The 20,559-nt window shown below is 39.2% G+C and overlaps 1 protein-coding gene across 12 annotated transcripts in view; it reads left to right on the top strand.

Annotated features, from left to right (window-relative positions):
- TENM4 (teneurin transmembrane protein 4) overlaps window positions 1-20,559 on the top strand; it is a 634,039-nt gene that overhangs the window by 414,300 nt on the left and 199,180 nt on the right. For 9 of the 12 annotated variants that reach the window (XM_042779057.1, XM_042779056.1, XM_042779058.1 and 6 more), the window contains 2 exons: window positions 4,016-4,114; window positions 6,172-6,407. In XM_042779057.1, coding sequence (XP_042634991.1) covers window positions 4,016-4,114; window positions 6,172-6,407 — 335 coding nt within the window. The remainder of the gene's footprint in view (window positions 1-4,015; window positions 4,115-6,171; window positions 6,408-20,559) is intronic. The other 3 variants (XM_033052858.1, XM_033052869.2, XM_033052868.1) reach the window with 1 other exon arrangement.

Below are 20,559 nucleotides of genomic sequence, written 5' to 3'. Positions count from 1 at the left end.
CTTCCAAGCCTAAAACACAGTACACTTGCTCATCTATCCTTGTTCCTTCATTTGTTTAACCTCCTCAAACCAACAAGATTTTAGACAGCAAAAATCATACAATAGCTGAAAACCAAGACAGGGCCCAAATTTGTCACCTCCCTGCCTGTAGGAATCTCAGGAGCAGCAGCAGCTGTAGCTGTATCATGGGAGGAGTTGTACCCAGTTTTGTAAACTTCTGCTAAGAGAATTTTTTTTTAAAAATGAGCACATCTGTCAATCTTTTTGAGAATGAGCTGTATCTGCTGGCCCTCAGAAACTTCCAAAACAACCTCAATATCACATTTTAAAGATAATTAATTTCTCTGTGATGGCTTGATTAAAAAAACTCAACTAAGAAGCTGGATCCAAAAGATTAAGACAAAATTATAAGCAAGTAATGCAAGTGTGATTTGGCAACAGTTTCAGTAATTATATTGTGTTAGTAATTCTCAAGCACAAATACCAAAGCATTGCATTTTATGTGATAATTTTTATAGAAATTATATTAAAAAATACTTAGGCCCCACTCCTGCAGCTCTTTTGTGATAATCCTCTATAACTCTGAAGGAAGCCCTGTGCCTTTTCCTAGCCAGGTGGTGAATTCTTTATTGAAGAGATAATACACTGTTTTAGTAGTGCAGAACCTTAAAGGCTGTCCTCATTTCTTCTCTGTGAAATCATTGTGGATTAAAACCTTTCAAGATCTGAAGCAGACTGCTCTTGTTGCAAGTTGGATTGGTCACATTCTTGCTGTTAATCAGACTGGCAGTTGGAGGTCTACCTGTATGGAGAGCTCTTTCTGCATCATTTGGTGATTTTACTCTAGCATCACAGATCAGTCACATTTGTACTTGGTCCTCAATCTAACAATTGAATTAATTTGGTAGAAAACAGGTGACTTCTAGATGGTGAGGCTTTTGACACACTGGTTGAAATGGCATCATTTCACCCAGTGTTCCTTTTGACAACAAGCATGTTGGAAAATATGTAATTTTGTGCCAACAGCAAATGAACGCTGCTGACTGTTCCTTCACTTCCACAACATTAAGAAAATATAATGTGTTCTAATGGTATCAATAAAGAGAGGAGACTGAGCTGCATAGACAATCAGTATATCTGTGACTAGCCTCCACTCTGAGAGTCAGCTCTTCTGCACACAGAGGCCTTCCATTTCCTTCAGTGGGATTTGTGTAGACATAAAAGACCAGGCTTCAGAGCTGTTTAGCAAACTTGGATGCCCAATTCAGCTTCTTCCATAAGACTGATCTTCCCTGTCTTCTCCACTGCAAAGATTTTTAGAACCAAAAAAAACCGAAAACCATCACCTAAGAGAATAAAATGTCCAATATGTAGAAATACAAATCCTGGCCAAGAGACATTAATCGAAGAATAAAGGCTTTTGAAGTTAGTAGATTTTAATAATCTCATGATGAATATGGAATTGTATTTCTGTTGGGTTTTTTTAATCCCATATTAGTCAACAGAGAGAGAACACAAGAAAAAAAAAAGCTGCATCTTTAAAATGAGGATTTTCACAGGCTGTGGACTGTGCCTGCAGTTACAGAATTTAACTAGAGTTTGAAGTAGCTTGATTTTGACTGCCATGGACTCCAGGCAATTTTCAGAACTGAAAATTGATTTCTCACTGCCTGGAAACTTCCAAACCATAATGGTTTCAAGGGCAAGCAGAGATGCGCAGCATGAATATACAGCTGACAGGATAAGCATATCTGAGAATTTTGTATGTTGCAAGAGGAAGAGCTCCTCCTCTTCTCTCCCTCCTTTTCATTAGTTTCCCTTTACTCCCTTTTCTCTGTTTCTCCTTTCTCCTCTTTCTTTTCCTGTCTGCTCCCTTTTTTGTTGCTTTAAAAGCCATGTATGTTCTGATGAGAAGATCTTTGTTCAGCAGTCACTCCTGACAGGTGAGTTCCCCCCATATTTATTCCTCAGTCTTCTTTCTTCTGTGGCCTCCTTTCTGTTCCTTTACATTTGACCTTGTGGGAGCAAATTAATGCAAAGTAGATGGACATTTAGTTAACAAACCAACAGTTTTCAGGAGACTTCCATTCCCGGAAATTTCACATGGTAATCATGTAAGGTCAGATGTCTGCCACCAGTACTGCTAATGAGAAAGGAGAGTGTTTTGTAACTAGCCAGCGATTTACAGGTAATCTCCAAGGAGCAAACTGTGAGCCTTTCAAGAGGAGAACAGGCACGCATCAGTCCCTCAGGTGACCCAGCGACCTCTCTGTTACAAATGCATACATTATGAGATTATGTAACCCTCCCCTCTTCTGTTTATTGACAATCCACGACTGAAATTCATGGAACCAATTTGACATGGATTTTAACTAACGATGAACTTTTATTGATTGGTGCATTGCCAGGTGCCTTGCCTCTTACCCATTAAATTCTCAGTGCATGCACATATGCTGCTTCTTTTTGCATTGAACTCAACATCCAATCTTTCCTGCATTCCCCAGGAATGTGAGGAAGCCGCAAACACTTGGGGATGGATTGATGTCTCAAGTGCTATGGCACACAGCTCACGCATGTTGATCCACTTTATTCCAAAGCTATGACTAGGAGTCACTTCACTTTCATTCAGATCAAGGAGTATATCTGTTCTGTCAAAGCAGCCCAAAGGCCTCCAAAAGCAGGGAGTTGAGCTAAACAAGTGCTGGCATTAGCAGCAGGAAGAGGAGGAAGTAGAAATGAAAATTAGGTTGGAGAACATTTTAGAAGAAATGGTATCAAGGTTTGTATAATGTGACAGGGCTGGTTTAGCATGTTACCTGAATCCACTTTCTTTGACAGGAATTCTTGTTCAAGTTCATGTCACTTACACCCTCAAGGCTCTTAATCCTGCATAAGTGATAAAGTGTCACAATGCTGTTATGTTTCCTTTACTAGTTTTTGCCAGGGGATTTATTCACATTCAGGCTTAGATTCAGTTTTGGTGGTGAAAACAGACATGGACAAAATCAGGACTGTATTTTGTTTTAAAAAAACATGGGAGGAATGTTCTTTTGCCAGGTCTTGAGAAACAAGCCCAAAGGTAAGACACAGTTTGTTCCCAGCTGTGCCTCTGAGTTAATTCTTTACGTTCCTGCTATTCTCCTCAAAAAGTACAAAACAGTTTAGCATTTATAGGTCAAAATGTGACTCATAAAAGAACATGCTGGGAGGACAAATACTGCAAAATGCCACTGCTGTGTGCAGGGTCAGTCCCAAGCATTTGCATGTGCAGGCCCTAAGTATCTTGCTTATTTCCTATATTATCCAGATTATAGCAAATATTCTGGTGCTGGAATTTGGGTTACAATTTAACCTGTTTCTAGTTTCTATCTGCTTATCACCAAGAGATCTTTATTTGGAATATTCATATTGAGCAAGATTTACATTTTGAAAATTTATGTTTTACTCTATATAGTGAGTTATTATTCCACAAAGGAAAATAAATTAATCAAATTGGAAACTTAAAAGTTCTCAAATCCAAAACTGAAACTAAGGTAAAGGAGTGACAGATGTTTGCTGGAAATTTAGATTCAGGAGTGCTACCAAGGTACTGGCCACAGTAGGATATAGAGACTGTGCTGTGCCTTTTCAGAGTTACAGTAACACAGATGCAGGAGTATTACCAGATTGCAGCAAGGCTGGATTGAAATCTGGTCCTTTGGATCCAGCAGTTGGGAAGGTTTCATGTGTCACTGGCAATAAATAATGTGCAATGAACAAAGACATCAACTTTTTTGATACATGCACATGGGCGTGTGTGCTTATATGTGTGTATATGCATATATATAGTGTATATATAAAGAAATGAACATTTTTTAAAGCTATATATGTATATGTGTAGCATCTTATACATATAAATATATGGTCCATCATTCTAATTCCATGCACAACTGCACTATAACCATTGGGGTTTATAAGCTCACACTTCATATATGCATGACTCACTGGCTTCATTCATGTTTCCATATGTATGTAGAAACATAGCAAAGCAGACATTCCTAGAGACATTGCAGGACAACCTCATTGAGATGGACATTCTCACCTCCTCCCGACATGACGGTGCTTACAATGATGGGTATGTGACACTTACGTGGTCTTCCTGTTTACTGTACAGTCATTATGATCCTTGCATGAAAGCATTTGGTCATATCAGTGATGTTTAAGGGCAACACCATTGCTGACCTCTTCCAATATGGCTTTAAAAATGAATTTCTGGGGCTTGGAGTATTGTGTCCTGTACATACTAATGGCAAACTCATTAATATGCTAGTGAGCCACTGCATGCCATTTTCTTTTTATCCTCTTATCGTTTTGAAAGTAATTTCATTTGTAGGAGGTACCTACAGCAATTTCAACTTCCATATTAACTAAAATTATTTAATTTTCATAAAAACCTGAAACCTTTATTGTGCTGACAGCCTGATACTTCCTTGTCAAACTGATGTCTTTCATATACCTTATCTGACAAGTGTCTGCTAGTGGTGTATGTAAGCCAAGCGCTGGAGTTTGACTTAACCACCCTTTCTAGCATTTTTGCACAAATTTTGATCGCATAACTTTTAAGTTATAATGTACTTCAAACTTGATACTTGGTGCCAAAACTGTTGAATCTTGTGTTAGCAGCTCACAGTTTGGTAGCCATCATTCACACAGGAGTTTATTGGTGTACTTGAACACTGCAGGTACCTCTTTTCTCACAACAGATACATCGCTTAATACTTTTCAAAAATAGGATAGTATCTGGCTTACTGTAAATTTTTTTTTTTTTAATGTAGAGCATTAGTAGAAATAACGGATCTTTCTCTAATGCTCAGCAGTCATGCTTAGAGTACCAATAGAAACATGGCTGTAGTATTACAGGAACCTGTTTTGGATAATTATGTGTTACATTTTCCTGCATGAATTGGTGGCTTTTCTGCACTGTGATGTTTCTGCATGTGATGTTTCCCCTGTGATTGCACAAGTAACTTCATGGGGAAAATAGTCACCTCTTCATCTGGTATTAGCCACTGGCTTGACTTACTACCATGAATGCATGCTGATTGCATTTACTCTGGATGCAAAATCTGGCCCCATAAGCCATGGCAGAATGTGCAAAGGGTGTTGGGGCTGTTTATCAGTCCTCACAAGGTGCATTTTTATTTTAAAGTAGCATGGTAGTAGATCAGTCCACTCCATTTCCCAAGTTTCATTCCCAGAATTTGAATGCCTTCTACAGCATGATGTCCCACCAAAATCAGGTTTTGCATTTAGTATTCCCAGGGACAGAAGTTCCATTGGGACATTTCATTTCAGAAACTCATGGGCTTCAGTGTGCTCTTATTGTGCTGACTTCCATGAGTCTCACCCGAGGTGCTCATGGGCTGGCTCTCAGGCTGTGTTTTTCATAATGGGCAAAATACGGTGCCTCCCAATGTGTCACTGGACAGGAAATGCTGTTGCCTTTGACAGTAATTCACACTTTTTAAAAGGTAAACTTCAATCCAAGGTGCTCTGGACTGCTGTGTGGAAGCAGGCACCTCTCCCCACTGGCAATACACAGGACTTTGATGCTTTTAGCCACACCATTGCCTGACACTTAAATTTCCTGGATGGGGACAGTGTGAATATTCCCCTCTGTGACAATTTGGGTGCTATGGAATGGCTTAAGCTCTTTTTTCCCATCTCCATTCACCGATGCCACACAAAAAACGCTCTCATGCAGTGATCAATAAATTGATAAACGCCCTCCCTTCTTTAATCTGACCTCTGCTCCTCTTCAGCCTCCGTAGGGCATTTCTGTGGGAGTACGAGCAGGCTCCCAGTTCTGCCCGTGCCACCAGTCTGTCGTAGCTGTGCTTGGGGTTTTCATCTCACTCTAATGCCAGCTCTTCCACAGAGGAGACTCCCACCCTTGAAGAGTTCTCTGTGGCATTGTTGGCACTGTGATTCTTTAGTTTTGTTTTCTTTTACTCTGTGTGACTTGCCTTTGATTTTTATTCTTCTCTTTTGTGCATGCCGTCCATGTCCGTAGCCAGCATTGTGTGGAGCTGCTTTCCTCGTCCTGGCAGCAGTCGCCATTCTCCCACCCCACGCCTCCCTGAGCATCGATTTGTGTAAGGAGTCACTTGCTGTTGGTCTTTCTTCCCTCAGGCACTTCCTGTTCAAACCTGGAGGCACTTCTCCCCTTTTTTGTACAACGTCGCCGGGATATCCCCTGACGTCCAGCACTGTGTACTCACCTCCCCCTAGGCCCCTTCCCAGAAGTACCTTTTCTAGGCCTGCCTTTAACCTGAAGAAACCCTATAAGTACTGTAACTGGAAATGTGCTGCTCTGAGTGCCATTGTCATCTCAGTCACGCTGGTGATCCTGCTGGCCTATTTCATAGGTAAGCTTGTTGCTGCTTGTTTTTCTTCTTTTTTTCTTTTCTCTACAAATGCCCCCATACTGCTAATGTTTGGGAATCAGAGGGTCGAGACTGTGGTACAAAGTGATGGGGAAATAAGGCATCTGTTGACTTATGTTGCAGTGTTGTGGTAGAAAGCTTAACACCTGTCATAAAGCCAGAAGGGCTTAGTAAAACATGAGTCCTATGAGGAAGTTGTACTCCCTTCAATATCATGGACTGTTTACATTCTGCAGAGGAAAGTATACCTGGAGTGAGGCAAAGCCATCAGTTTTTCTCTAAGCACCCCGTTAAAACAGGTGGTGAAGTCCATGTCCCAATCCCAGTCCCATTACGATCTGTCAGTGTTGACTTTGATGGGGCAGGGCCAGAACCAAGATCCTGATACACAAAAATGTGGTTTAATTCTGTCATTTGGTCACATACCCATTTCAGTGACATGTAACTAATTATATTGGAGTCCACAGGGTCACCAGGAGGATGGAGAAGGACTGGGTTGAGATTGTGGTTCAGCAGAGTTTAGAGTAGGTGGTGCTGGTGAAATTTGCATTTCGGGTGAAAAAGCAGTGGATTTTTCTTGAACAGTGCGTGATCTGATTTTTTTTGGTTTATGAGGTTTGTCAGTGTTCGTTGCAAAAAAGCATTCTTAGTGTGTGTTGCAAAAGTAATTGAACTGGGAAAGGGAAAATTGTATTTTTAAACCTGTAAAGTTGGAATGTTACCATTACTTTTTCTTTAGTTCTGTTTGATATGTGAGTTATAAATGTCTTTAAAAAGTCCATTCCTAGACTTCTATGTTAAATTGTCTGTGGTGCAAACTCCAGTTGTCAGACCCCTTTAGATGTGATCATGGGTAAAAAAACCCATTTCTCATGGCATGAATGAGTCTTTTTGATTTTGCTGTGACTTCCTGTACACTAATGATCTAATATAAAAGCTTGTGGTTAGAATGACAAATCTTAGTCTGGATTGGAAGATTTTGCTTTCATTTTACATGAATATAATTAGCATGACCACAAAGGATTGCTTTTACTGTGTTCCTTTTATATACACTCTTTAATGACTGATACTTTTCCACTTCTGCCTTGCATCATACTCTGGTCACTTTTATGTCTCCTGTAAGAGGAACACGAATGATTAATTAACCAGCATTAAATCAGCAGCAGTTTGATGAAATATGCAGTCAGTTTTCATCATTTGCTATGTACATTTGGAATCACCTTTCTCATTTGTCTGGTATTCTCCTTATGTCCCGAACACAGTTCCTCTGGACATTATCTCTGTGTGTCAGAGGAGAATCATTTCAGCTCAGTGTAGCAGTGCCAGTTCATTCTGGAGGAGGAGGTATGTGCTGGTTGATAGATGGAGAGGAGTTTGATTTGCCGCTCTCCAACTCAGAGCCCTGTCTCAGAGTTCTCAAAAGATCACGCTCCTGCTTAAAACCACAGTTAACGTTAAAAAGAAGGTCCATCGAGTGCCCTCCCATGCTTTTTATCCTCTCCATTCAAGTGAATTTGCTGGCATTTGCCAGACACCACGGATGGCTGGCAAGGTGCCAGAAATGCTGAGCAGGTTGAACCACTGTAATTAAGGGTCATAATTACTAATTTCTAAAAGAACTACCAATTATTAAAAATTAAATCCAATAGTTCAGTTCAGCATAAACATACTTAGCAAAGATTGTCTCTACCAGACCCGGTGTTCTAAGCAACAAGAAAAAAGGCAGATATTTAATTAGATTTTGATGAAAAATTGTGTTTAATTTCAAGTATAATCAATTATTAATTACTGTAATGAGTGATTCTGGCGGGGTTTACTAATTAACTCATTTAAAAATTATGAATAACCTTTTCATTTGTAATTATTTTTTACATCCTGTCAAGTTGCAGATGAGAATTGTATCACCTAAACCAAAAGAAAAGAAATGAAGGTGGGAGTCAAAATGTTTGTACTTTCACCAAGTTAAACTGAGACATTTTGCATTTTGATATGAACTATGTAATTCTTAACAGGAACTTATTTAGTATTCTAAGTAACCTGGTCAGTTTGCAGACAAATTACTGTTTTTCCTCTGATTTGGGGTTCCCCCACCCACATTTGCATAGTTGCATTTTCTTACAGATACCTTTTCTCATGTAAGCAGTGCCTTGCTCTTTTCAGTGCCATGGGGACAGTCCGAGTGGTAAGGTATAACTTAGTCATGAGTATAAGGTCTAATCCATGTAGCAGTCTATGAGAATTGGGAGCTTGACTGCTTTCCATCTAGTCTTGTCAGTTAAAAAAACCACAGAAGTTTTTGGTCTTTTAATGACCATTTTCGTTCTCCAGAGCAAACTGGGATCATTGGAAAGGTTCCCCTTTAAGTGAATGGACTTTGAGTTGAGTCTCATGGCAGCAGCTTGGCTTTTAATCTAATTTTTCTACACTGGTCAGATAATGGAAATGCTTCAGGGTGTTATCTAGGCCTTCAGGACGTTCCTCAAAGCATCAGGCATGTCACAGCCCTCTGTTTAAGTATTAAAAACTCAGGCCTTACCTGTCTGTAGAAGTGTGGAGCTAAAGACATAAAGAAGAGACTCTGCTATGGGCAGTACTTTCTGTGTGACAGACACTCAGACACAGCTGTGGTGGGTGCCCATCTGAGGCAGGCAGAGCTGCTTGGAAACAACAAAGCACTGGTCATTTCTGAAGTTTTTTGCTGAAGCCAGTCCTCTTTGAAATTCACCTGGAGAACTTGCTAAATCATTTGTTTGAGGCTAAAAGGCCGAATTTCTATTATTTCATGTAAGTCTTTATGGCATTTAGCAGTCTGAGGTTCATTTATCCTGCTGGGCTGTTTCAAAATGAGGAGAGGAGACATAAATAGATATCCATGGCAGCTGAATGGCTGCTGTCATATGTCAACACTGTGATCAAGGTGAAGGTTTTACAGGGCTGAGTCACTGGTCTGGAGATATAATGACAAACAAAATATAACAGAGTGTATTAAAAACCAAAAGCTGGTTTTCATTTGACTTAACCAGCTTTTGATTGACTTGTTGCCCCCTTCTCAAGTAGTCAGACACCACACTAAGGCAGTGGCAACAGTGCCCATCAGTGTTTTGCACTCACACAGCTTATGCAAATGCCATGAGCACCACAGAAGCTTGTCTTGTGGAGTGAGAGCACCAAGGAGAAAAGCAGGGGCATGTCAGGGCTGCAACATTCAAGTGATGGAACCATTGAAATCAAAGGCCTCTTTGAGCGGCTCAGAACTGCCCTGCAAATTTGCTATTCCAGGAATTCCTGAAGAGACATGACTTTAGAATTGAATTCTCCATTTTAGGAATGTCCATTAAATAGACAGCTAGACAAAAAAAAATTTTATGGCTTTTGCTGGGATTTGATGGGGTCTGTATAGCATTGAGTTCTGCCTTGGAGGGCTAGTTTCTAGCAAGATTCTAACTGCAGAGAGAATCCCACGAGGTGTGTTGCTGTGCTAATACTTTGCCAGCAGTTCCTGTACCTTGTAGATGCCAGACCTGCTAGCAGAGCATTGTAAAGAGTCTCTGACATTGCTGTACTGCTTGGGGGGAAGTTTAGAAACAGAAAATACCTGTTTGATTGTCCAGATCTCCATGCCCAGCAGCTGTTTGGCTAGGTCTGTGGAACAGTTTCTGAATTAATTAGTGATGGAGAATAGTTTCTGCCTGTTTAAACAGAAGTTATTATCCTCTGCCTGATGTAGATTCCAGACTAGATGGAAGTACAATTTGATGTTGTTAGGCACTTGCAATTTTCCTATACTTAAGCATGTGCTGCGGTTGCATTGCATGAACAGCAAGAAAGATGGGCATTTGATTTAGATTAAAGCTAGGCCTGGAAAATATATTATGAAGCCAAAACAGTCCTTCCTTTTTATTGAAGCCAGAGCTCTCTACTTTTCAGCTCTGTGTTCATTTGAACTCTGTACAGATGCAGCTTCACTTGAGGAACAGTGTTTCTTGCTGCAGGCAAAATGCTTTGACAGTAAAAGTGTGCTAGGACTGCAATGTGTTTCATGAAGTGTCTTTCTTTTTATTGTCTAAGAATCACCTCAAAAGCTAACTTTAGCTCAGTTTGTCCATGATTCTTTGATGCTATGGAGCAAACCCAATTTAAAGCAGCTCTCCAAAGCTCTTAGAAACCTAATTAGTTAGCAGTGGATGTATAGGGTACCAATTACCATGGTGTTTACATGGTAAGAGATCAATAGGAAAAGTTGCTAATGCTAATTATTAAATTTTTTCAATTTCTATTAATCCTACATTTATACCTTGATATTAAGATTTTTATTCACATTAAAATATAAAACAATTTATTACCCTACCAACAAGCTGCTTTCACTTTATGCTTTAATACTCCTTTTCTGATCCCAGATTAAGTTCTATTTTGCTACTGTTGATATTTGTTCTTTTGATTTACAAGGATTGTAAATCAAAATCTTTGAATGTTTTCTATTTCCATCTTGTCTTTGAAAAAAGGCAGAAATGGGAGCTAAACAACCTGTTCTAGCAAAGCCTTTATGTTATGAAGTCAATCTGTTACCTCAAACTGAGCTTTGAGGTACTTTCTTGGTTCTTTCACATCTTCACAAAATCGCTGTGGTCTAATCACTCAGTAATTTCAAACTCATTTATTTAATTTCACCCTTAATCAATAAAAATGTCAGATCCAGTCTAAAAGGTACTTTAGTATTACCAGTGATTTATTTTGTGTATTATAAATGTTTGTGAAACAACATTCCAGCACACTGGTTGAGAGGGGATCATCATCACGAGCCCGCACTACCATTTCTTCCTGTACAGCAGTACTTGAATATACTTGAATACTCTTAATGTGCACATGCTCCTCTTAAACCGGAGCAACTGCATTTCCTTCAGCACTGGTTCAAATGCATTCAGAGCCAGTGGCATTTGGCCCAGTGTCTGCAACAGGACCTGGAAAAATCATATATTTTTACAAATTCCTGGTTCTGGAAATGGACCTGACTGAAGATGAAATATAAATCATGACAGATGTTAACCCTTCAATCCAGTTTTGAATTATCTTTTTTGTTATTGCACCCCAAATTTTGCCCCTGTAAATTTTCTCACAAAGGCTAAGACATGAAAATAGTCTCAACCTCATAGAGAGATGCCATGAACTTGAGCTTCTGCCTAACTACTCAAAAACGCATGAAGTTGCAGAACTCTTTTTGCATTTTTTCTTCTGTAGCAGAGAGATGGGAAGGTCACAGGACTCTGTTCACCTCAGTCACACTTCACTGTATTAGAGAACCAGCAAGGGCAGCTGCTGTGTGTAAGGTTTACAAGAAGCTGGTGAGTAGTAGAGGGCTCAGGAAAGCTGCCTCAGGGAATCTAGCAAAATGAACTTTCCCTGGCCAGATCCACAATGAAATAGTGACTCAAATGCTTTAGCCCCACCTCTTTACTGGCATTACCCCACCTCCCTCTCAACATGCACGCACACATGGAGAGTAATTATCAGAGAAATGAGAAAGGCACAAAACTAATTTAAACTGAGAGTAGGTTTACATAGATCTGGAAAGAAATTTTTCATTTTGAGAGTGGTGAGGCACTGGCATGGGTTGCCAGAGGTGTGGCTACCCCATCCCTGGCAGTGTTCAAGGCCAGGTTGGATGGGGTTGAGCAACCTGGTCTGGTGGTAGGCATGCCTGCCCGTGGCACAGTGGTTGGAGCTAGATGGCCATTTTTTTAGGGTCTCTTCCAACCCATGGCATTCTAGGATTCTGTGTAAATTAAAAACACAGTGGGTTGCATTCAGTATTACATTTCTGCCTGTTTTGTTGTCTTTTGCCACAGCTTTAAATACATGGTGGTACAAATTATAATGAAGATCTTTTATTTTCTATCACCTGCAAAGTCAACAAGAACTCTTTCTATTAGGTGATTGTGTGCATCTTTTTCTTTTTTGCTTTGAATTTTCCAGTGTGTGTTTGGATAGCAGCTACTCTTTACTTTATAATTTAGAGCAAAGGAAAGTGATTCACCACTATTGTGCTTTAAAATAAAGGTGATAAAGGTACAAGGTGCCACTTTAAAGTTATTCTTGTGAAGATCAATTCATTCAGATGGGTGTTAAAAACCTTACCATAGAAGTTCCATTAAAGAACATTCACTGTTTCCATCTAAATAAGATCTGTAACCTGACATTAAAAGTGTTGCGATTAGAAAAATACATCATGATAGATAAGCTTTTGTAAGAATCACTTAGGCTGGAAAAGACTTCTAAGGTCATGGTGTCCAACCTTCAGTGGAACATGACAATGTCAAATAAACTACAGCATAAAGTGCCACATCAAGTTGTTTCTTGAGCACCTCCAGGCATGGTGACTCCACCGTTTTCCTGGGCAGTCCATTCCAATGCTTAACAACCCTTTCCATGAAGAAATTCTTCTGTTGTCTAACCCGAACCTCCTCTGGCACAGCTTGAGACTGTGTCATCTTGTCCTGTCACTTGTTGCCTGGGTGAAGAAGCTGACCCCCACTGGGCTACAAGCTCCTTTCAGGTGGCTGTAAAGAGCAATAAGGTCCCCATCCTTTTCTCCAGGATAAACACCCCCAGCTCCCTCAGCCACTGTTCATAGGACTTACTCTCTAGACCCTTCACCAGCTTTGTTTCCCTTTCTGGACTTAAAGGAGATATGCTGCTGCAAGAAAATATTACTGGGAAAGTAGAGCAGAAGATGCTGCAAACCTGCTAATTTTGCCAGACTTGCCTAATCTGTGGAAACTGGGAAGTGCTAAAATGTAGATACTCCATGGGATAACAGTATGTTCTGAACTTGGCAGCAAAATTTCTGCTTTGCAAAGTGGTTAGTACACCTTCAGAGTCTAGAGTGATAAATATACTAGTCAAGCTTACATCTTCTCTCAACTAATGCAGTGTTTATTTGGAGGCAGGATGAAGCCTAAGGATTCCAATAATTTTAATTTAAAATTCTTTTCTCAGTTTCCAGTATGTTATATCCATAAACTCTCACATCATGTAGGCTGACCTCTTTGCACATTTAAGCCCAGCAAACTCCAGCTACTTACTCTACCTGTTTTACATAGGTAAGTCACATACTTACTTCAGCTGGCTTTTTCCCAACTTACATATGTAAACATCTCTCATTAGGTCTTTCTGGGCTATAAAAGTTACATTAGGATATTGTTGTACAGCATCTTCTTGTGCTTACTCCTTAAGTCATTTGCTCTATCTGCTTTCCAGTTGCCTGTGTCCCATCTCATGGACACAGTTTGCGGTCCATTATCCAAAGTCTACAGGCTGATCATTGGCACTTTTTGTTTGAATCATTCAAATTTGGTTACTGGCCTGGTCTTCTGTTTTTCTGTTCTGCCCTCATCATTGTATTTCTCAGTTGAAGTATTTGAGTCATCTACATGTTTAGTGATCCATGATTTTATGTTTACTTACATAACACTGACGCAAATGTTGAATAATTTCAGATCAACTAACAGTTGTTGAACTTCACAAGAAATTGTAACGTGATTGCTATTACCACCAACGATAATTTTAATGTCTTTCAGTTAGTTTTTAAATATATGTATGCGTGTCTTTATACCCTGGAAAAATGCTTGTGTGTTTAATCACATCAAATTAAATCAAATGTCTTATTAAACTGTAATCTTGTCAAAGAAAGAGTAACTGTTTCTTAAGATCTGTTTTTCAGAAAAGCAATGTGGTTGGCCTGAGATACTGTGCATTCAGTTTCTTTATTCTCTATCAGTTCAATTCTGTGTTTTGCATTATTCTGTCTGTAATAGATATCAGACTACCCAAACCAAGCGACTTGCATCCTGTCTTTTTCCCTTATTAAATATTTGTAGCGTAATTATCCTGTTCTAATTTCTTGGCAGCTGATTCAATATTAATCAGTGAGTCAGATTCTTCCTTCTTTACTGGGTACAAGTTAAATGAGCCTGCAGATTTCAAAATGTTTGTCCTTAAATAGATGTAGTTCAGTATAATTCCTGGTTATTAATGGACTGGAAAAAAACTTATTTGTTGTGAAATGATTGCATTATTGTAGTTATTTTCAAAAACTAGAACAAAAAGTCTTACTGAACATTTTAGTCTTTACTGCAACATTATTAGCAATTTCCTTATCTCCTTCAATATTGCTGCTCATTTTGCTAGGTTTCAGTACACTTAAAAAAAAAGTTCTTTTGTTCTGTGGGTTTTTTTCAAGACATATATTTTTTCTTGGTGTCCTCAGCTTTTTTTTGCGTCTCTCCATGGCTTTAGATTTATATAGATTACTCTCTGTTTCCCTATTGTCTGCCTTTAATATATTACTTTTTTATTTCTGCTTATTGTTTTATTTTGACACTGATTGAAGAGGTCCTTTTGTTCTTTTTGCCTGATCCTCTTTCATCATTGTGGATCATTGGAAGAATGACTTCCATTCAGAAGCAGACCACCAATATAACTGATTATTTAACCAGTTGAAAGCAGGTTGTGGCTGTGTATCCACAAGGCTCCATCTGATCTGGAGTCTGCATCAGTGTGCCATGAAACCACACATTAGTTGGCCCTTTAGATGTCTGATCATTCCATAAAATTAAGAATCTTTAATACAAGGAGAGATTAATGTAATTCCATCTGGTTTTATTAAATGGGCTCTCAACCATAAGCTTTTATCAGTTGCTTTTAGTGAGGTTTTATAGTTGCTGTAAGCCCCCAGAAAAGAAAATAACAGCAGGCTGACTCCAGAAGTGCTGGCCTTGTCTTTATGACAGTGGCACAGATGTGCTGCTATAATCTTTATTTCACGACTTAGATTGACCTTTGCACACAGATGCTGAAAAGGAATCAGTTTTACAGATCTTTATATGTCTCATGGAAGGAGTTCTCCTTGAGTCCATGTTTTTATTTCATACTAATTAGTGTGAAATAATGTAATTTGATTGCAGTTAAGTGGAGACAGAAAGAATTGTTTCCTGTAATGGGATTTTTTCCCATGTTTTTAAATACCAAACATTTTTGTGGGTAACTAGTCATAGAGTAATCTCAATTAGGGATGTCACTGGCAGTGAAAAATGCTCCTCGGTTATAGTGCAGTGTTTCTCTCCCATCCTTTTCTAGCATAAATTGGAAGATGGCTTCAAAGCCTGCTTTGCAGCCAGCTCATACATTGAAAGTGTGCAGTGATGCTCTGAGGTTTTTACCTGTAGTTAAAGTTGAGCTATGTAGCAGATAGACATCTTTGTAGGATGAGGGGTTGTTAAGTATACTTAAACAGGTAACATCCTTGCCCAAGTAGCATCCTAGATGGCCTATAAAATAAAGACCAGAAAGTCCAATGCACTCTTTTCCTCTTCATCAAGATTTTAAACTACTGTTTATGCTGAAACTTACAAGCTCCGAAAGGACCACTCACATACTTTCCTTTGAGACATACTTTCCTTTCCTTTGGGATCTGGTGCTCTGTAGATGGAGGTTCTTGAATCTTTGTGTTTCAGTGGTAACCTATAAACTCTCCCATCATCTCCAGCTTTTCCTATCTTCCTCTCTATTTTTATCATACCTTAACTTCCAAACCTGTCCCTATTGCACTCAGAAGCTCTTGCCTAGACAGGTGATGAGAACAGGATATGTTGGCTGTTTTCAGATATGGTGGCAGGTGACATAGCAGCAGCATCTCACCTTGCTTGCCCAGTGCAACTGCAGCATCACTTCATTATGCAAAGAGACTCTTTAGAAAGCAAAGCAGAATCAGGCAGTTGGCAGAAATGATGGCTATGCTTGCCCTTAGTATTTCAAAAGAAAATCTAATTGGAGTATCAATGGAGCAGAATCCCTTTTAATTATGGCAGAAATTATGATGAAATTAAGCATCCAAAGAGTTTCTTGAGGCTTTTGGTTGAAAAAAAAATCCTTCAATATAAGCATAATGATATTCTGAACAGCATTAATCTTGATAGTTAGTAACTATTTATTTTAGTATACCTTCCCCAGTCAGACTTTATCATATGGAACATGTATGTGGGACCACTCTAGGTACCCATCTGCTCCAGAAAGGATTCATTTCTCTACTGTTAAACTCTTACGGGTATTCAGGCCCAAACTGTCTATTAAGAATGATCTCTGGTCCTTGCTAGCTGAACAGTGCACAGGAATTTAGAAGGTATTGGCTGACCAGAACCAGTACCACAGTAGAGTTCTTTTTAACAAATAAGTGTTACAGACTATCAAGTTACAGTGCTTAGTACTGTTTAATTCACTACTATCAACTTAGATTTGGGGATGCAGGGGCAAAGCAGTGTGCTGGGTCCCCAAGCAAGCACTTTGATACATTTGTATTTAATGATGAACCAAGTTATCACAAGGGAACCTTTGCACTTCTCACTACAACAAAGGCATTGCGGTGGTGGATGGAGCATGTCCAGAGATGTGCAACAGAGGTGAGGAAAGGTTGCAGAACAAGTCTGATGAGAAGCAGCTGTAGGGATCTGGAGGTGTTCAGCCTGGAGAAAAGGAGGCTCAAGGGGACCCTACATCTCTCTACAACTCCCTGAAAGGAGATTGTAGCCAGGTGGGAATCAGCATTTTCACCCAGGCAGCCAATTACAGAACCAGAGGAAATATCCCTAAGTTACACCAGGGGAGGTCTAGATTGGATATTAGAAAAGATTCCTTCATTGAAAGGGTTGCCAAGCAGTGGAACAGGCTGCCCATGGTGAAATCACTGTGTTTGGAAGTGTTCAAAAGGCTCATGGATGTGGCAGATGGAGACATGGTTTAATGGTGAACACGTCAGTTCTGGGTTAGTGGTTGGACTTGATGATCTTAGAGGTCTTTTCTAACTTTAATGGTTCTGTGATTCTGTACTCTAAATAGACGTGAGAGTAGGGGGCTGGATCCACCAGCTGATGTAGTCACTCCTTTATGCAAAATTCTGCTATGGGATCAACTGGTGTTTTCTATTTCTATTGCAGAAGTACTGAGGTAATGAAGAATTGTGTCACCTGTTTTTTTTATCAAGGAAGACAAGTAATGGTTTGTACTTTATCACATCTCTGATTCACCCCAAGCCAGCTACCACAAAACTAGAAAATCTGAGTTCACACATGCTCAGTAGGGACCTAGTTAGAGGGCAGTAGCAAAATTGTCTATGCGAAGTATATTACTTCCCTTTCCAACTCCCTCCTACTGCTACCAAACAGACTGCACATATGGCATCCCTAGAAAGCAATTGAACATGCTACAATACTGGAGTTGCCAGGGTTGAGTGGTAATTTCTGTGCAATTGTTCTGCTCAGCATTGGGCCATTGGAAAAAAATAGCCTGTGATGAGGGAATTAAAGGCTATTACAGAGTACATATGCATACGGGGCTGATGTAAAATCACAAAAGCCATCTTAATTCTGTTCTTTGCTCATTTTTGAGTGCTTGACTTGGCACTCAAGTTTTTTTAGCAAATGCTTTTTTTTAGGTAAAATTAAATATGAAGATGGCTGTGGGTCCTTCTAGAACACTGTAGGTTGTACTTGGTAGCACCTGCCTTATTCTGTGTGCTGGATTTAGTTCTAAATCCAAGGGAACAAATCATCAGGTTGTGTTAAGTTTTGTTATTGAAAGAGCTTTTAACACTGATCTGAACCATTCATTTAGATTTATAGCACCTGAAAGTACTGTGCTGGATTTTGCTCATGGTCTCTGGACAGAACAAAAATTATTGTGTTGTTAATTGTGCTGTGTCACCCACTTTATCAGCTTTCTCAGGCTGTGCATTTGTATCCATTTGCCAAGCTTTTGTACAGGAAAAAAAAGGGATTTTTTTCTCCCACTCCAAATTGGAACAGTGTTTTTCTGGTAAATGAATAAATTAAAACATTCTTAACCTGCTTTACACATACCTGTGTTTTTGTCATGCAAAGCAGCTAAAACAACAAAATGCTCCTGAACACATGTACAGTTAAATTTTCTTCATATCTCTTCCAGCAGGCTCAAGGTTGATAGGATTCTGCTTTAGAGCTCAGTTTTGACAATGCTGATGAGCACTCTTGCCCAGATCTACAAAGTGTGTAAATTTGTTCTGAACTTGAAACACCTCCATCATCCTCTTGAAGTCACTAGATTTACTTAGGCTAAGTAAACCTCAAGTTAAACCTGTGCTTTGACATCAAGGGATTCTGAGACAGTAATTTTGTTAATTTTTCTTATATCAACTAGCACAGCCCAACTGGGGCTCTGGTACTTTTAGAATGTGCATAGTGACTAATGCCATTTTCAGCTGATTTTACAATTAAAACACAAGCAGTGGTCTCAGAGATTTTACTTGTCTTACTATAATAAAATCCTGTTCGTGTTCAGAAGGACGGATGAGCAGGCAGCCATCTGAGAGATAGCTCACACATCAAATTCTATAACAATATTTACATCTTCATGCTTAAACTGGGATATTTGACTGATCTCACCTCTGTTGTGATGGGGTTTTAGAAGGAGAGAGATATATTTTATGACTTTTGCACAAACTGTGTTTTTTAGACTTTAGGCAACTTATTGTGTTATTTTTGGAAGGCAGGTTTTCTGAAAGATCTCTAGTTGAGATAACAAGGAAGGAAGCATGTAAGATCTTGTCTATTTACTTGTGTAAATTACACCATTTTTAATTAGTGCCTTGCAGTGTATATGCATATAACGAAAGGGCATTTGTAAAATTATACTGTCCACAACAGGCTAGCCCAGAATTTTAGTAAATGCTGGTCGTACTGCCTGTCCTCATTTCTCTAATTGAAATGAGTACCCCAATGGGAAAACCATTATTTCTAACATTATATACACAAATTAAAACTCCATTTAGAAGTACAGTGGGACCATCTTATAATTGACTTTGATCTTGAAGAAATATCTCGGTAATATTTGTTTTAATATGCTCTCTGCTAGAAAAGATGTTTAAAAAGCAAAATATTATTTTACTGAGAAAGGCCTGAGCATTTTTTACACCAAATTTACCAGAGTTTTGATGGCTGAAATAAGTTAATTTGTTGCAGTAGGATGCCTAATAGGTCCATCTTTCCACTTCCTGTTCTATTTGAAATTGGTGTAAATGGTAAAGGAAATTGCCAAAGATATTTAAGCAGTCAGCTCCTCAGATAAGCCTTACCACTTTTATGTCTATTTTTTTTCCTACAGGTTAACACTTTTAAAAAAAATTTCCTTTAAATATACCCGTATAAGACTGCATTTTCCCTTTCCCGCAAGAAATTACAAGCTACTATAGCACTGGAGGGGCCAGTGATCATCTATTAATGATTTGAATGGACAGGCAATCATTCAAAAGACTTTGATCCTAAGGGGCAATTAGGAAGACATTGAATAGGAAGTGCTGACTCTTTGCATTGAACAAACATTGAGTTTAACCGCTTCATTTTATAACATGCCTTTCTAGTCACTTCCTTGAAGGTTTCAAAGAAATGTGGTGCTTCGGCTGGAAGTCTTTCTTCTTCCTTATTAAGAACAATTGGGAACTAAATTAAAACATAAAGTGTTCTCCTAAGAAGTTAATACTATTTGGTAGACCATCTGCTTCTATCGTGAAAGTCATAGATACAGCTCTTCTTCAATCAGGAGGGGTCAAGGAATAACTGGTTAGTGTTTAAGCAAGTAAATGCATTTGTGGCAGGATTTCAGGTGATTAGCACAATGCTTTGTTTTCTCAAGAGGCAGTTCTTACCTGCTGGCAAATTTTTAAGAGGTAGGAAGCTCTCTATCATTTGTATTCTTCCTTTGTGGTGGTTTTGACTGAGGGAAGGAGAAGACATGAATTACCTCCAAAAGAACCACTTTTGGTACTTGCAGAGTTTGAATGTGAAGCAATAGTCAGGCAGCAAGGTAGGGTCCCATGAACTGCTAGATGTATCCTGTAGCATGTGTCAGTACTGAGCTTGCTGTGAAAGCACCTACATCATATTTTATGACACTTGAGGTCCTAAAAAAGTCCCACAAACAAACACAACACAGATACATCTCTGTTTCATCAGCAAAATCCTTCCTCCCTTAACCCTGAGATGGGTGGATACAGATTGTCCAGTTCCAAAGTGTCTAACCCCAAACTGTGAAGGAGGTTTGAAAATCCTTTTTT

Source organism: Catharus ustulatus, chromosome 2 (genome assembly GCF_009819885.2).
Source record: "Catharus ustulatus isolate bCatUst1 chromosome 2, bCatUst1.pri.v2, whole genome shotgun sequence".
NCBI classification, from domain to species: Eukaryota; Metazoa; Chordata; class Aves; order Passeriformes; family Turdidae; genus Catharus; species Catharus ustulatus.
Note: the sequence above shows the minus strand (reverse complement) of the source record. Positions and strands in the feature narration are given on the sequence as shown.